The 15,483-nt window shown below is 31.4% G+C and overlaps 2 protein-coding genes across 5 annotated transcripts; one reads left to right on the top strand and one right to left on the bottom strand.

Annotated features, from left to right (window-relative positions):
- Positions 1–1,920: 1,920 nt before the first annotated feature.
- On the top strand, positions 1,921–3,521 carry LOC113852142 (FK506-binding protein 5). The gene is made up of 3 exons (XM_027482390.1): positions 1,921–2,611; positions 2,749–2,834; positions 3,456–3,521. Exons 1-3 carry the CDS (start codon positions 1,921–1,923, stop codon positions 3,519–3,521), a joined length of 843 nt encoding a protein of 280 aa, XP_027338191.1.
- A 1,052-nt stretch (positions 3,522–4,573) lies between these two features.
- LOC113872383 (lipase-like) lies at positions 4,574–11,194 on the bottom strand. 4 transcript variants are annotated; one of them, XM_027509922.1, is made up of 11 exons: positions 11,006–11,193; positions 10,754–10,825; positions 9,900–9,979; positions 9,225–9,290; positions 9,033–9,080; positions 8,746–8,813; positions 7,912–7,984; positions 7,670–7,831; positions 6,080–6,274; positions 5,317–5,405; positions 4,574–5,158 (listed from the first exon to the last, which is right to left on the bottom strand). In XM_027509922.1, the coding sequence occupies exons 2-11, from the start codon at positions 10,818–10,820 to the stop codon at positions 4,936–4,938; spliced, it is 1,071 nt and encodes a 356-aa protein (XP_027365723.1). In that variant the 5' UTR covers positions 10,821–10,825; positions 11,006–11,193; the 3' UTR covers positions 4,574–4,935. The 4 variants fall into 4 exon arrangements, with proteins under 4 accessions (XP_027365723.1, XP_027365714.1, XP_027365706.1 ...); XM_027509913.1 differs by having other exon boundaries at positions 4,665–5,158; positions 10,972–11,193; XM_027509905.1 differs by having other exon boundaries at positions 4,665–5,158; positions 11,031–11,193.
- Positions 11,195–15,483: the final 4,289 nt, after the last annotated feature.

The following is a 15,483-nucleotide window of genomic DNA, read 5'->3' as shown; positions in this document are numbered from 1 at the left end:
TGAGTGAAATAAAATTTATTTAAGTAAATTTAACAAAAATAATTTTAACTTAAACAAAATAATTTGCTTAATCAAATTTAGTTAAAAAGTAATTTTTACTTAAGTTAAAAAATTAGCTTAAGTTAAAATTACGAAAAATTTTAAATTTTTTTTCAAAATTGCAAAAAAGTTAAAAAAAATTTGTGTAAAATCATGTGATCACATTTATGTAAATTTTTTTAACTTAAGATAAAATTATTTTTTTGTTAAATTTATTTAAACGAATTTTAACTGCAGGCTACAGTTCTCTCCAAAATTACTGAAGATTTAGATGAATCAGCCGTAGCACGACTTATTTAAAAGATTCTAAAAAAGTCATGTTTATCATTCTTTACCAACTACTCAATTTAATTTGATGTACTTTTTTAATGTTTGAATTAGAGATGATAAAGCGAGTTAATATGTTATGTCTATTTTTCAAAGTAGTTAGACTCAATATTCTATCCAAACTTCTTTAAGGATGAGTAACAATATTTTATATTAATAACATAAAAATTACTAAAAAATAGCTAAATAATATTTTTTTATATTAATAAAAACTAATATTTAACTACTAAATAATTATATTATATTTATTGACCTATGCTGACCCGTTATTGGCCTACATTTGCCCACTATTTTTAGTAGAATATACGAGCTGATCCAATGGATTAAAGTTCACTTTGCCATCCTTAGTTTGAATAGGGAGACTCATCTTATACTTTATCATGTTTAGTTTGATGAAAGTTTTCAGGAGAAAACTTGGAAGGAAATATACATTCAATATGTTATGTGCAGTTATACATATATATTTTTTTTTTATATTTTATTTGTTATTCAACATCATCATCGCAAAAAATATGTCTTCCTACCCTTAAAACTCTCCGAGCTTGCATAGTTGTACCAAATGCCATTAAGAAGAATTCCACCAACTTTGGACATTATATTATCCTTTTCATAATTCGATCATAATAATAAACTTATGATTTTAACTCTTGCAGGTGTGTCGCAACAGCTGAATGTCTGCACCATTTGGTAAAATTTTCGTTACCATTAAGTCTTAATCTTGGTTACTGTTGCCCAGAGTCTTAAAGATACTAGTTGAAAAATTAAAAGAGAATTCTTTTATAAAAATATTATAAATACACTTCTAATGTATTCTTAACATAATTTTAATAATTTTTTTTTTATTTCTTAATCAGCTTCGAACACTAGTTAGCAAGATTCCTTAACTCTTCTTGAAAATGGTGTGTGCAATCCATGTGTTCAGCAGTAATCTTATTTCTCTGTTGTGCTAAAACAACAACGTAACTATTTACTAAAAATAAAAATAATGTGCTCTTGGAGCAATTCATGAACGGTAGTAACGATCACGCAAGCAAACTTTCAATTGAAATTTGTTGTATAAGCTAAATCTTCAATACAAAATAGCTCATAAGCAAAATCTTCATAACGGCCTAAGAAATAATCAAAATCAAACATAAGCATATAACAGCCTAATTATTTTCTCTCATGATTTTAGTGAACCTACAAAATCTCAAAATTGCCAATTTTAGAAAGAAGGGAACCGAAAAACAGATAACAACGTTACATGCCTAGGCCTAGTTACAACCAATTCGTATTGTCTTTTTCCATCAATGAAGGCAACTAGTTGCCAACACAAAGCTCCAATTATAGCATAGAGAAAAAAATAGCTGATTCCAATGACACCTAATTACACCCATGCAAGCCATAGTTCCAACGTTAAACCATAACAACACAAACCCCTTTCATCTTTGCATATTTTTTTTTCCTATAAAAGAGAAAGTTAATCATTCCAACATTCAAGTTTCCTTCTATTTCTCTGTGTTTACCTTACCTCAAACATTTAACACAAGTAGAAACAATAAATAAATAAAAGAAATGGGTTGTGGGAAATCCAAACATGATGTGGCCTCAGGAAACGCTGTCCTCCAACGCAAGAAATCCAGTGCCAAATCCAAGGCAACCCACGAAAATGGGACAGAAAGTAAAGACAAAAGCAACAACAATGTTGACAATGTAAGTTCTGGGGTGCAAGTGGAACGGAAGGAAAGTGAAAGTGTCAAAAAGTTTGGTGTTGAAGGTAAGGGTGATGAAGTTAATGATGTCAAAGACGAAGCTGAGAAAACAAATGTGCAAGATGAAGTCAATGATATCAAAGGTGAAGCTGAGAAAACAAATGTGCAAATGGATGAAGTTAATGATGTAAAAGGAGAAGCTGGGAAAACAAATGTGCAAGTTGATGAAGTTAATGATGTCAAAGGTGAAGCTGAGAAAACAAATGTTCAAGTAGATGAAGTTAACGATGTAAAAGAAGAAGCTGAGAAAACAAATGTGCAAGTTGATGAAGTTAATAATGTCCAAGGTGAAGCTGATAAAACAAATGTGCAAGAAGAGAAAGAAGCTGATCAGGCTGAAGAGGGAAAGACACAGGAAACTGTTGCTGCTGAGGAACAGTCTGAGGAATCTGTAGGAGGAAAAGATGATTCATTGAAAGAGAATGATCAGAAAATCAATGATGCTGATACTCCTGTTGCTACAGAAGAGAAAATACCAGCAGAAAATGAAAAAGGTTTAGAAAGGATAAAATGAACCTTAATAATTATTCCCTTGAACCCTTTTGTTATTTTTGAAAGAAAAAAAAAATCTTCAAAGATGTTAAGAATAAGTTGTTGACTAAAATTTTAATTTGCTTTTATATGTGCACAGACGTCAGTGTGAAGGAAGAAGACAAAAAAGACACAAACGTTACAACCACTGAATCTGAAGGCGAGGAGAAGGATTTGAAAGCTGAGGTATGTGGTGTAAACAAAAGCGCCCATGTTAATAAACAATCGCGAATGCTAATTAAACATATTTTTTTAACTCATCAATACAATTTTTGTAATTGACTAATTTTTTTAAAAATTTAAAATAATTTTTAAAAAGTACTCAATATTTATTAGATAAGTATTTTAACATTTTTTTTAAAATTAATCATAAAGTGTATTAAAAAGTGTGTTTGAAAAAATGTATTATTGGTCTTTAATAATTAGTCAAGTGATAATTGTTTTTAACAAGGGAATTAATGGAAAGGTGTTTGTGCTGCAGAGACAATAGAGAATCCAACAAGCAGCAAAGAGATGAAGAAAATATGATATTAAGGAAAGTTGGAGTAAATACAGAAAGTCAGAAACCATTTTGGTTGTTTTGAAAATTAATGTTGTTTCCATGCAAAGTTGGAAATAGCTAAGTTGAAGTGTTATGTATGCATGTACTTAAAGTGATAAGCTTTGTTCATCTATGTTGATCTTGATCTTCCATTATATAATGAAAAGTTGGAACAGTTATAGTACTTTCATTTCCATCCTTCGTTCTTTTCTTATGGGGACCTAAAAAGTGGTTATTCTATTTTGGATATTCTGTATCATTGAAAGCATAGTCACGGTGCAACCAACAACAATGTCATTGGCATATCTTTCATCACTTGTGAAATCAGATAAATAAATGAAATTTCTATTAAAAATTTCAAGAGAAAGACAATTAAAAAATCGACCCCTTTACTATAAATAATTTATGAACAAAAATAAGATCCTACCCACCAAAAAAAAAAATTGCAGTGTCATCAAGGAGGATGGGGGCTCTATAACCCTTAGCAATTAGTAGTTGTACCATCAAATTTCTTATTAGTTTTTTAAAAACATGTTAATATTACCCTCTTAAATTGATTTTCAGTATCTAAAAATGGTAAAATATTATTAAAAAATAAATATTTACTTTATTGTAAATATAAAAGTATAATTAATATTTTTTAAATGAAAAATTATTTTTTATACTTAAAATTAACTCAGTTAATATAACAAAACTGTTCATTATTATTTTACTCAATGATTTGTGTGATCAATTTGGTAGAAAGAAATAATAAACTCTTACGTGAAATTTAATTTATATTTTTTTTGTCATGACATAAAAATGTAAATTGATTTATTTAAAATCAAATACAAACATCAAAACAGGCCCATTATCGATCAATACGATTTTAATGAGTTAATAACCCTAGTCATTTTAATTTCTTGTGCCAATTTGAACTATACTTTCTGAAGGGAGGCATTTCTCAGAGTCCTAATGTAAGCTTACAAGATTTATTTTATTTTGAACAAATTTGAGGCAATTGTCTTTATGATATGTATGGAATCTATTTCATCCAAGGAGTGAATATTCTTACGTTGATTCCCAACCCCCACGCAGCCCCATTAAAATCAACATATACAATCCCCATCCAAAGAAGCAATGTGCAAATTTTATATCGACATTATTATAAAAAACAAAATCATATAAATTAAAGAAGAGAAAAATAGGTACGAACCTTGCACTATCATGCACGAGAGAATCTATTTCCATTTCATCCATTTTGTGACTCAACATGTTTTATGTTGCGATATTGTTTTGCCAATCTCAAATAAATCCACAAAATATTTGAATTGATAATGTAAAGACTATTTCCAAACAACATTTAAAAAGAAAAATAATTAGCCTAAAATAGAAGGAAAGAGTGAGGACAAAAAATCCAAATAAGTTTAAATATAAGAGAAACAAAAAAATAAAATAAAACTATGGAAATGTCAAATGGGTAGAAGAATTATTACCCCAAATGTCGTGTGGAATTCAGTAGAATTGGAAAGTGAATTGTACACTTAACACAGTATCAAGAATTATTAATCATATACACAAGGATGGGCATATACAAGAGTTCAAGACTATACAAATTCCTTCCACCTCGAAGCCAATTTCAATAAAAAATTTCAACTGTATGGTCCACGCCATTTGGAAGGACCGTGAAGAAAGTAAAAATCTTTAGTATAACGGTCCCACAGCAAATCTCTGGAACCTATCATGCAAGATATATCCCATCCCACTTCAATCAACATTAATGGGATTTTCCTGATTGTCGATCTCTCTACTCAATTTGATGAGGGGAGTTGCAGGATCTCTGGACAAGATAAAGTTTCCTCTTGAATCTTTTATGCTAGTATTCTGAATATGAGGATCCATAACAATTCTGCATGATCCTGGTGTATCTGATCCCATGTCAACGCCATAATAGGTTAAGTGATCAGTAATGCTATTCCCACTCACCGACCTGCATAAGATAACCAAATCAAATTTCAGTAGCATTCCATCATAATAGTTAATACCAAAATTAAGGGAAACTCTAAATTTCACAACACTCGTGCAGTGGCAAAATTTTCAATGAAGTCTAAATTTACTGTGGCATTATGACAGAACAGATACACTAACCTGCTGCAAGTTGGATCCTCACCAGATCCATCACAAATCTTCTCAACGCTGTACACAAGACTACCAAATCCAATGTTGTAAAGCCATACCTGCAGTACACAATTTCTTAGGTTCCTGAACAACTAGAAACAAATTAAATAAGTACCACAGGATTGCATATTCCTAACTATATAAATAAACCAAAAGTTCTTGTGTTGTCCAATCAACAAATAAGCTAACAGACAAGGCATGAAATAGATGTATTAAGAGCTTGGAAATAGGAACTTCAATCACATTGGTGGGCTTGTAGAAGAGAGAGATGGTATCTTAAATTAGGTCACACCAAAATGATACACCAATACCAAACTACAATTGTCACTGCAAATTAGCTCAACCATTATTTCTAAAGTTTTTTAAAACTTGCTTTCAAAACTATTAGAAGTGATGAAAAGTGATTTTATTTTAGTAACAAATAAACACAGAATTTGAATAAGTAGGGATAATATGGCTGCAATGAAGGCAATGAGAGTTATTAACTTATTATGAATATAGAGAAGCAAGTTGTAATTTGTAATACAAATAGGTGCAATTTAATGTATTAAAACAGATGTGCAAAAATTGTTCAGTGTACACAAAAAATATCTAATCCCCACCAATGGAGAAATAGCAGATGACATGGCCAGTCATAACTTTCCACATAAAAGCATGCAAACTTATTTTAATTTAAGCATAATATAATAGGTATAATATTCAAATTTCATCATTTCATGATGCCATCCCTTACCTCTCTCGGGAAGTGGCGGTATGTCTTTTGTGGTAAATAATAGTAGTATGGAGGCAAATGGGGAACCACATCATGGTCATTTGTGATTCGGAATGTATTTGGAACTAGTTTGTGATAGAGAGATGCAAAAGCAGCATTGCCAATACGAGGTTGTCCAAATGTCATAACCTGAACATTTTTTGCATGTTGATTTACCTGCAAGAATGTAAAATCAAAGCAAGTAACTATTTCATCCTTAGAAAATAGAAAAATCTTGAAATGACTAAATACAAACTTAAATAGTGATCTTTACAGAAAAAATAATAGAAGTTTGCAATTTGGACTTTGGACATTACTTGGAACAGGTTTATAAAGATTGAAAAACATCCAAAAAAAATCTTTAATGAATTGGGTGTTAAAGCACCAAGTCAGTTCAATTTCAACTTTAACTTTGAATTTTGAACTTATATGCTTCCACCAATTCCAAAATACACAAGTCAGATTTAAATGAAGAACCCATGGAACAGACCAAACAACCCATTATTTTTCCCAGATTACTTGTCCCACACTATGGTTCATTACTAAGGCCAATTTAGATAAACTTCTTGATAAGTACTAATAAAAGTAAAAAATCAAGTAGTAAAATGAATCAAACTTCTCTCATAAGTTAAAATCAACTTGTGCTTTTCTATTTTTTAAAAGCTCTCTCATTTAACTTTTCTAAAACTTATGAAGTATAAGTTACTTTTAACTTATGAGAAAAGTTATATTCATTTTTTATATTGATTTTCTTCTTTTATAAGGACTTATCTAGTAGTTTAAATTAATTGGGCCTAAATGTGTAATTATAGAAAATACAAAATGTTTGAATAATCCCTCAGCACAAATAACACAAAAATATAGAAAATACATAAAAACTGTTGAACGAATGTCAAAGAAAGAGTTTAAACTCTGTTTAGATGTGGTTCTATTTCCGACCAAAGGGATTGTCCTAAAACAATGACATGAACTAGAAGTTATTTTTTCAAAACAAACTGAACCAACCCAATTCTTGAATGTGATGGAAACAATGTGACAGTTTCACTTAGATTAATCAGTTTGATTAATTAAGTTCAATAAACACCTACTTATCCATCAATCACTTAAATGATTATAATGCCATTGAACTCTATCAAAACACCAAATTTCCAGAAAAATCAGTTCCACAGTAAAGTCTTTTTATAATGGTTTTCCTGAAAATTTTAGGCTTCTACCCCTTTTAAACTATCTTCCATCTGATCCGCTTTATCACTAGATCTTCTGCTGGTCTCCTTCTCACATGACCAAACTAGGACTATCTTAGGGAAGTTTCCATTATTTTCTCCTCAAGTGTTGCTACTCCAACATTGTCAATCCATAACAAATGATTTGACAAGATTTTATATTAGCCACCATTTACGTAATACCACTTTTACCCAAGCCCGTGACCAGCTAAATAAATTTCAAAAATTAAAAAAAAATGGTGATCAAATATGATACTTCCAGAAGAAATCCAAATCCCCTGCCTGAGGCAAATTATAGACAACACTTATGCAAAGAAGTCAGAATTTCAGACAGCTAAAATATAATTACTGTTAAATCAAGTCCACAAAATGAAGCCATTGCCCCTCCCATTGAATGTCCTGTTGCTATAATTTGAATATCTCCATAAAACTTTTTTGCTCTTTCAACGGCATCTAAAATTGCAGGTCGAATTGTTGTATTGTGGTAGGCAGTATAAAAACCACGGTGTACCTGGAGACAATGATAATAATATATCAGAAATAACACCAACACAGAGCATAAACTGAGGCTAAACATTTCACAGCACACACCATTGCATCATCCATGCCAGGATAATTTATTTCATGCTGCTTCCAATATAAATCTTCAATCCAATTCTGTAAGCTGTTAAAAATGGTTACAAACAAATTATCTCAGAATAAAACTCAAGTTGTGTCAAAGGTGAGCCATACATCTGATAGACTTGAACTGTTCCTTCTTACCATGTATTTATGAACAAAATGTTTTCTCCATAGGAAAATAATTGGCTCACTCAAATGTCACCATATAAGAGAACTTATGTTCTCCTACGAAACACAAAAATCTACAATTTACAAGTTCTAAATCATGGCTGGCAAAACATGCTTTCTTCATATACAGATAATTATGCTCTGACTCTCTCAAATGCCAATAAATGAGGACATATGCTGTGTCCTAAACACAACAATCTACAATGTACTAGGTCTCAAATATAATTGGACACGTGGATAAGCCATCTACAGCATTTCAAAGCTGAAGAAAGTTGCTGATCAATTTGGATGAAAGAAATGGCATGCCTGGCGCACATTAATATGGAAACAAGACATATTACTCAGCCACCAATGCTTTAAATATTCAAGATGCAGTTATGCCAATAATACATTGCATACACAGTGAATCAAATTAAATGCATTTTCTTAGCTTACAATTACATATGCTTGCACATGAGCATCATATAAAACTGAAACGCATAAGTAAAACATTCTTTCTGGTTTCTAAAATCAGTTGGCATCTGTGTCTAGGCATCACATTGAACAATACATTAGAATAGATCCATTTTAAGGGCACCTATACTATTATGTGACCAAAATGCAACAAAAAAGAGCTAAGCCAGTAAGTAAATCCACCTGCGTTCATTTGTTCCTCTGAATGCAATGATAATGGCATGAGGATCCTCAGCCACTCCAACAAACGCCTAGAATAGGAGAGATAATTACATAAAAATAGAGTACATTATTACAAAGCTTCTACCATTTCTATGGTTGGTTTTTAATATGGCGAGGTCCCCTTTCTATACACCGGGCCCCAATAGAAGTAATTAATGAGTAAAAGAGAAAAAATTAAGAGACTTAGTAATCATCAGTTTTATAATTAAAACTTTACAGGAATGCTTCTATAGTGAGAGTTCACCCACCTGTAAGCAATGCTCAACGTCAACAACCAACTCTATAATTTCAAAACCCTGTTTCCATTTTAAAGAATATTAGACCAAACTATCTTAAAAGGAGAGACAAGTTAATCAAACACTATAATGTAAATAATTTCAAGCTCATTCATGATTGAAGTGAACATGTAAAGTTAAAAACAACATTCACAATTTCAGCACCTTGGTCAAGTCATAACACCTAGAGCAAGTCCAAGTAAAAAGTTCTGTCAAATCTGACAAGTATACCTGCAAGAACCAAACCTACATCAGTCCTTTATATAATTCATACAGAATTTTCACACAGAACCCTGAACAAACAGGAGCTAGGCTAATTCATGTAATGCGATTTCAGATTCACTGCATCAGGCTACTGAAATTAGCTAAACTCAAGTTATTATGATACACTTCAATAAATCCCATGTTGACTTATTTTGACCAAAGTCTGACCAGGATGTGTAGTCTCTCCATCAGGATTGGCATATTAGAAATTCCTCAATTGTTAAATCAGTTTAGTTCTGCAAAGCATGTATAAATTCATTGACTTCCTCTATCAGTAAAAGACAGAGGATATGGTTTAAAGTGGCCTACTTAAAGCCTTCCTGAGTACTTATTTTGGAATTCTTATAAACATGAAAAACTATATATCAGAATCAGACTTATAATTAAAGCCATATTATCAAAAATTGCTTAAACAAGAGACAGTTGAAACTCGAAAGTTTCATTACAATCCCAAACTCATGACCAGTCCTCGACGATAAGATTGGAAAACAAATAATACACATAAATAATTACAAATCCTCTGCCTACACATTGTAAAGGTTGAGCATATAAAATTTTCATAGAAGTAGAACTCACCGCAGAAGCATATTCCACTAATATTGTAGCAAGTGTATGATTGTACTCGTAATAATTCCTTCTATGCCTAACCTTGAATTCTGAAAATGGAAAAGACATTAGCAAATTACAAGTGTAAATGATCCACAAAACTATGATTCAAAATATAATTTCTTTGTGTCTCACGACTTCATATTTGGTCATCTCTGCAAAAGACTCATCAGCAAATGCAAACCATTCATTAGCTTTTTCAAAAACAAAAAAAAGAAAGAAAGATCCTGTTGATTGTGTTTGTGGCATGCATAAAAGATCAGATAATGCCCCCAAATAATTACCACGGATCAGACAATGCTCCCAAATACGCATCACGCATCCATTATCTACACCAGTAAAAATAAAAGGGCATACCTTAGAATGCCACACAACATGATCCACTTCCAGGTCATACCTTTTAAATTGGGTATTCTGCTATTGAATTAGATACAGATAAATTCATTGCCCCATGTTTTGTTTTGTGAGTCCCAAAAAATGGAAGCAAAATAACACCATGCCTAGCCTAGGGTAACTGATAGTGAACATCCTGGAGGTCTCAGCCCACTACTGTGCAGATTTTCCCATAATTTTTCTGACATTAATCCAACAACCACCATCAAGCTAATTGGGCTTTATTTCCTATTACCCTATTGGTTTTATTTCCTTTTCTGATCTCTTTCAAGACAAAACCCTAAGCACCTGCCTCTGCATCCTATTCAACATCATTGATAGACACATAAAACTAAATAATCCAACGAATATGAAAACAGCAGAGAAGCATAAGTGATAAAGCATGCAATATTGTAAATCGAAAAACATTAACACACAAGTTCAACTCTTACCTCTACTATCAGAAAAGGCAAACAGGCATAGAAAGGTAACCAATATCAACCACCTAGTTTTCCCCATATACTCTGCAATTGAAGTACAGAAATCAAAGGAAAAACGAAGTAAGTCAATTTTATAAAAAGAAAAGATCAATTACTTCAACACCCAAAATAGGTACTCGTCGAATTAAAAATAAACAAAAACAAAGGAACACGTTCCAAAAGGAAACAACATTTAGCGGGAAATTGCATAGTTGAGTAAAATACATGTGCAAAAGGAGAAGGGCGTAAAGAGGATCTGAAGCCTGAGCCGCAAAGTTTGCACGGTGAGTTTTCCGGTGAAAGGGTTTTTCCGGCGAGAAGAGAGGAAGGACAAGTCAACGAGTCATAACAATAATTGGGGTTTTGGAGAAAAGAGAGGAAGAAAGAGGGAAGAAAGAGCTGGGGCAAATACGACGTCGCACGGGTTGTTTTCGTCATTACTTTGCCGTATTCGAGCTCTCGGGGCTCATCTGTCGCGTATTTGCCACGTGGAAAGATAAGATTGCGTGTTTTACTGTTCGTTCTGTTTTTATTAAATTGGATTTAGTAAAAATTTTTAGAGATTAAATTTTATAATTATATTTTAAATATTAATATATTCTTTTGCATTGAGTATTATTAAATTGAAATAATTTTTTAAATAAAAATTAAAATTATTATATGTATTTTTAAATATTTAATATTTTTTATAAATTTATAAAAAGAAAAAATAATTATTAAAAGTAATACATGAGACTAAATTAAATTTAAATTTTTTTATTATTTATACGACTAAATATATATAATGAAAATATAAACTAAATGAATCAAAACTAACCCAAAATTTTACAATAAATAATCATAAAAATAAATTTCAAAGTTGTTGTCGTGTAATTAAAAATTATTAGAAAAATTCCAGTATATTAATTTAAGTCAGTAAAATTATTAATTTTTATCATATTTATAAAGAGACTAATTGTTATACAATTTTCTTTGTTAAATAAATTGGTAATATTTTAGATGAAGTGTTTTATTATTTTTTTTCTTTTGGTTTATTTTGCTTAAAGAAGATAATTATATGAATTTTTTTATAAAAAATAATTTTTACAAATTTAAATTATAAAATAATATTTTTTTCTTGAAAAATTACTCAATATTTTTAAAATTTATAACTATTTAAATTAATGTAGTTACGCATGCTTAGAATAAACAAAAAAACTATTTCTTAAAAAAATTAAAAAACAATAATTACTTCAGGAATAACATGGTTGCACCATTGGACCAACTAATACTTAATGAATATTATTGGAAATCTATGTTAACATTTTAAAGTTGGAGTTTGACCTTTTTCCTGTGAAATTACTGTGTTGCTCCTATTGATCTAGATCATCTTGAAATATTACTTTATTATTTGAACTATCGTTTATTCATAATTTGTTTTGCTTGATAATGTGACTCTCTTTTTTGACTTTTTCTTTCAATTGCAGCAATTGCTTCCTCATCTACGTTACATTTTCTCTTTTGTTTTCTCTTTCACGCAACTTCTGGCACGTTTCAAATTCTTGCACTCAAATTCCAAATTTCTTATTAATTTTACTCTTCCATGCTAAAGCTTTCGAAGAACAACAACAATGTATAAATGCATAACGTTGCATTGAAATAGCTTAAGCTAAGGAGAATCATAGAAAGATAGGATTTATTCAATATTAACCCGTAAATAAAATTGTACTTTATTTAGAATTCTTTGCTTTAGAAAAATACTTTTATTATTTTGTTTGCAAGACTATGTAGAAGCAATCTTCTAAAAAAAAATTAGACAATAAAAATGGAAATAAAGGGTGCCTTTATTCAACCAGCAATGTCGAAGTTTGATGGTCACTACGATCATTGGGTGGTACTTATGAAAAATTTTCTTCAATCAAAAGAAGACTGGGGTGTGGTAGAAAATGAAGTTTTTGCAACAGCAGAAAAGTGTGACTCTAACTGATGCCCAAAAAAAATTTGTAAAGAGCAAAAGTTGAAGCATCTAAAAGTTAAGAAACATCTATTTTAGACATTAGATTGCTCTATTTTGGAGACAATCATTAACAAAGACACGTCAAAGAGAATTTAAGACTCCATAAAGTAGAAATATTAGGGACCAATGCGAGTAAAGCGTGCTCATCTACAGGCTTTGTGAAAGGAGTATGAAATTATTCACATGAACAAAGGAGAATTTGCGAACAAATACGTTGCTCGTGTTCTTATCATCACCAACAAGATGAAAGCAAATGGTGAGGATTTGAAAGATGTTGTTGTTGTGGAAAAGATTTTGAGGTCAATAATACCTAAGTTTAATTATGTCGTGTGTTCAATTGAAGAATCCAAGAATACAAGTATGTTGTTAATTGATGAGCTGCAAAGCAATTTGCTCGTGCACAAACAACGCATGAGTAACACTATACATGTAGAAGAAGAAGACAAAGCTTTGACAAAGCAACAATGGAATGTTATGCTTGCCAATAGCTTGGTCAATTTCAATGGGAATGCAACAAAGGAGTGGCCAATTTTTCAGAGAGTCAAGTAGAGAGTGAAGAACACATGTTGATGGCTTATGTTGAAGAAAAGGAGCAATACATAACAGACATGGTTTCTTGACTCTGGGTACAATAATCACATGTGTGGAAAAAGAGAATTTTTTTGAATTTTGATGAAAAATTTACATATTTGGTGAAGTTGGAAAATAATTCAAACATAGTGGTCAATGGGAAGGGTAAAATAAGGCTGGAAATTAATGGAGTTGTTAGCATCATCTCAGGAGTCTTTTATGTTCTGGAATTGAAGAATAATTTACTGAGTCTGGGACAATTGCAAGAGAAGGGGCTGAGCATTTTGTTTCAACAAGGGCAATGCAAAATATAACATTCTGATAAAAGTTTGACCATGAAAGCTAATATGTTTGCAAATTGAATGTTTATCTTGCATGTCATCTATTTGCCTATAGCACCCACTTGTTTTAACAGAGTCACAAAAGATGTGACATAGGTGTGGCATTGCAGATTTGGGCATTTAAGCTTCAAAGGCTTACAAACTTTGTAGCAAAAACAAATGGTGAAAGGTTTACCATTACTTAAGCCGCCCTTAAAGCTCTGCAAAGATTGCTTTGTGGGGAAACAACGTCGAGACTCATTTCCATTGAAGAGTACTTAGAGAGCATCAAAGGTTTTGTAGCTCATTCATGCCAATATTTGTAGATTGATTAAGCCAACCTCGAATACCAATAAAAGGTATTTGATTATTTTTCTTATGATTTTAGCCCAAAAATATGAGTATATAGAAAACTTAGAAGCTTTTACTATTTTTAAGAGCTTTAAGATACATGTCGAGAGAGCAACATATATATCTCTAAAAGGGATGGGATCATGGTAGAGAGTTTACATCTCAAGAATTCAATAATTTTTGCAATGAACATGGAGTGCAAAGATAATTGACAGTTGCATATTCACCGCAACAAAATAGCGTTACGAAACAAAAGAATTAAACTATCATGAATTTGATCTGTTGCATACTATTTGAAAAGAAAGTGTCCAAAACTCTATGGCCAAATGCAGTAAATTAGATTGTGCACATTTTAAATTGTAGTCCAATGCTGGTTGTAAAAGACAAAACACCTGAAGAAACCTAGAGTGGAATCAAGCTATCACTTCAACATTTTAGAATTTTTAGTTACGTCTCTAATGCTCACATGCCTGATAATTCAAGAACAAAACTAGATTAGAAAAGCATAAGGTGTGTTTTACTCAAAATTAGTGAGGAATCAAAGGCTTATAGGCTTCCTATCTCAAAAAGGATTTTAGTGAACAGAGATATAGTTTTTGAAGAAAGTGAAGAATGAGAATGGGATAAGTAACATGAATTAGTCATTTTTTGCTAGCTGGAATGCAAAAATGATGACAAGGATGTGATTGAAGAATCTCTTGTAGAAGAAGTTGTTGTTGATACACAATCAAAGAAGTCTTTTGCCACTAATCAAGAAACTTCTCCAGATTATGTGGAAGGGAGGAAGCAATCAACTTGGTTGAAGATTATGTATTAGGTGAAGGTTTATCTGATAAAGAGGCAATAACATTTTTTCTTCATGTACAGAGGTCGTTGATCCACTTGATTATGAAGAAGCTGTGAAGAGTGAAAGATGGAAAGTACCATGGATGGTGAGATTGAGGTTATTGAGAAAAATGGCACATGGGAATTAATCCATCGACCCAAAAGAGTCAAAACAGTTGGAGTAAAGTAGGTTTACAAGACTAAACTCAATGAAAAGGGAGAAGTCGACAAGTTTAAAGTGAGGTTGGTTGTAAAAGGATATGCTAATAAATATGGTATAGATTATACGTAAGTGTTTGCTTCGATGGCTTGTATGAAGACTGTTCGATTGGTGATTGCTTTAACAACACAAAAAGGGTGGATTATTCATCAATTAGATGTGAAGTCTACCTTTTTGCAAGGAGAACTAGTTGAAGATGTTTTTGTTGAGCAACCTTGTGGTTACATTCAAAAAGGAAAGGATGAGAAAATGTATAAGCTAAAGAAAGTTCTTTATGGGCTTAAACAAACTCTACGTGCTTGGTAACCATATTTCATGAAGGAATGTTTTTAAAAATGTGAATATGAGCATACCTTTTTTGTTAAACGAAACACTGAGGAGAACATGCTCATCATAAGTTTAGTTTATATGTTGATGATAT

Source organism: Abrus precatorius, unplaced genomic scaffold (genome assembly GCF_003935025.1).
Source record: "Abrus precatorius isolate BTA unplaced genomic scaffold, Abrus_2018 Scaffold10, whole genome shotgun sequence".
NCBI classification, from domain to species: domain Eukaryota; kingdom Viridiplantae; phylum Streptophyta; class Magnoliopsida; order Fabales; family Fabaceae; genus Abrus; species Abrus precatorius.
Note: the sequence above shows the minus strand (reverse complement) of the source record. Positions and strands in the feature narration are given on the sequence as shown.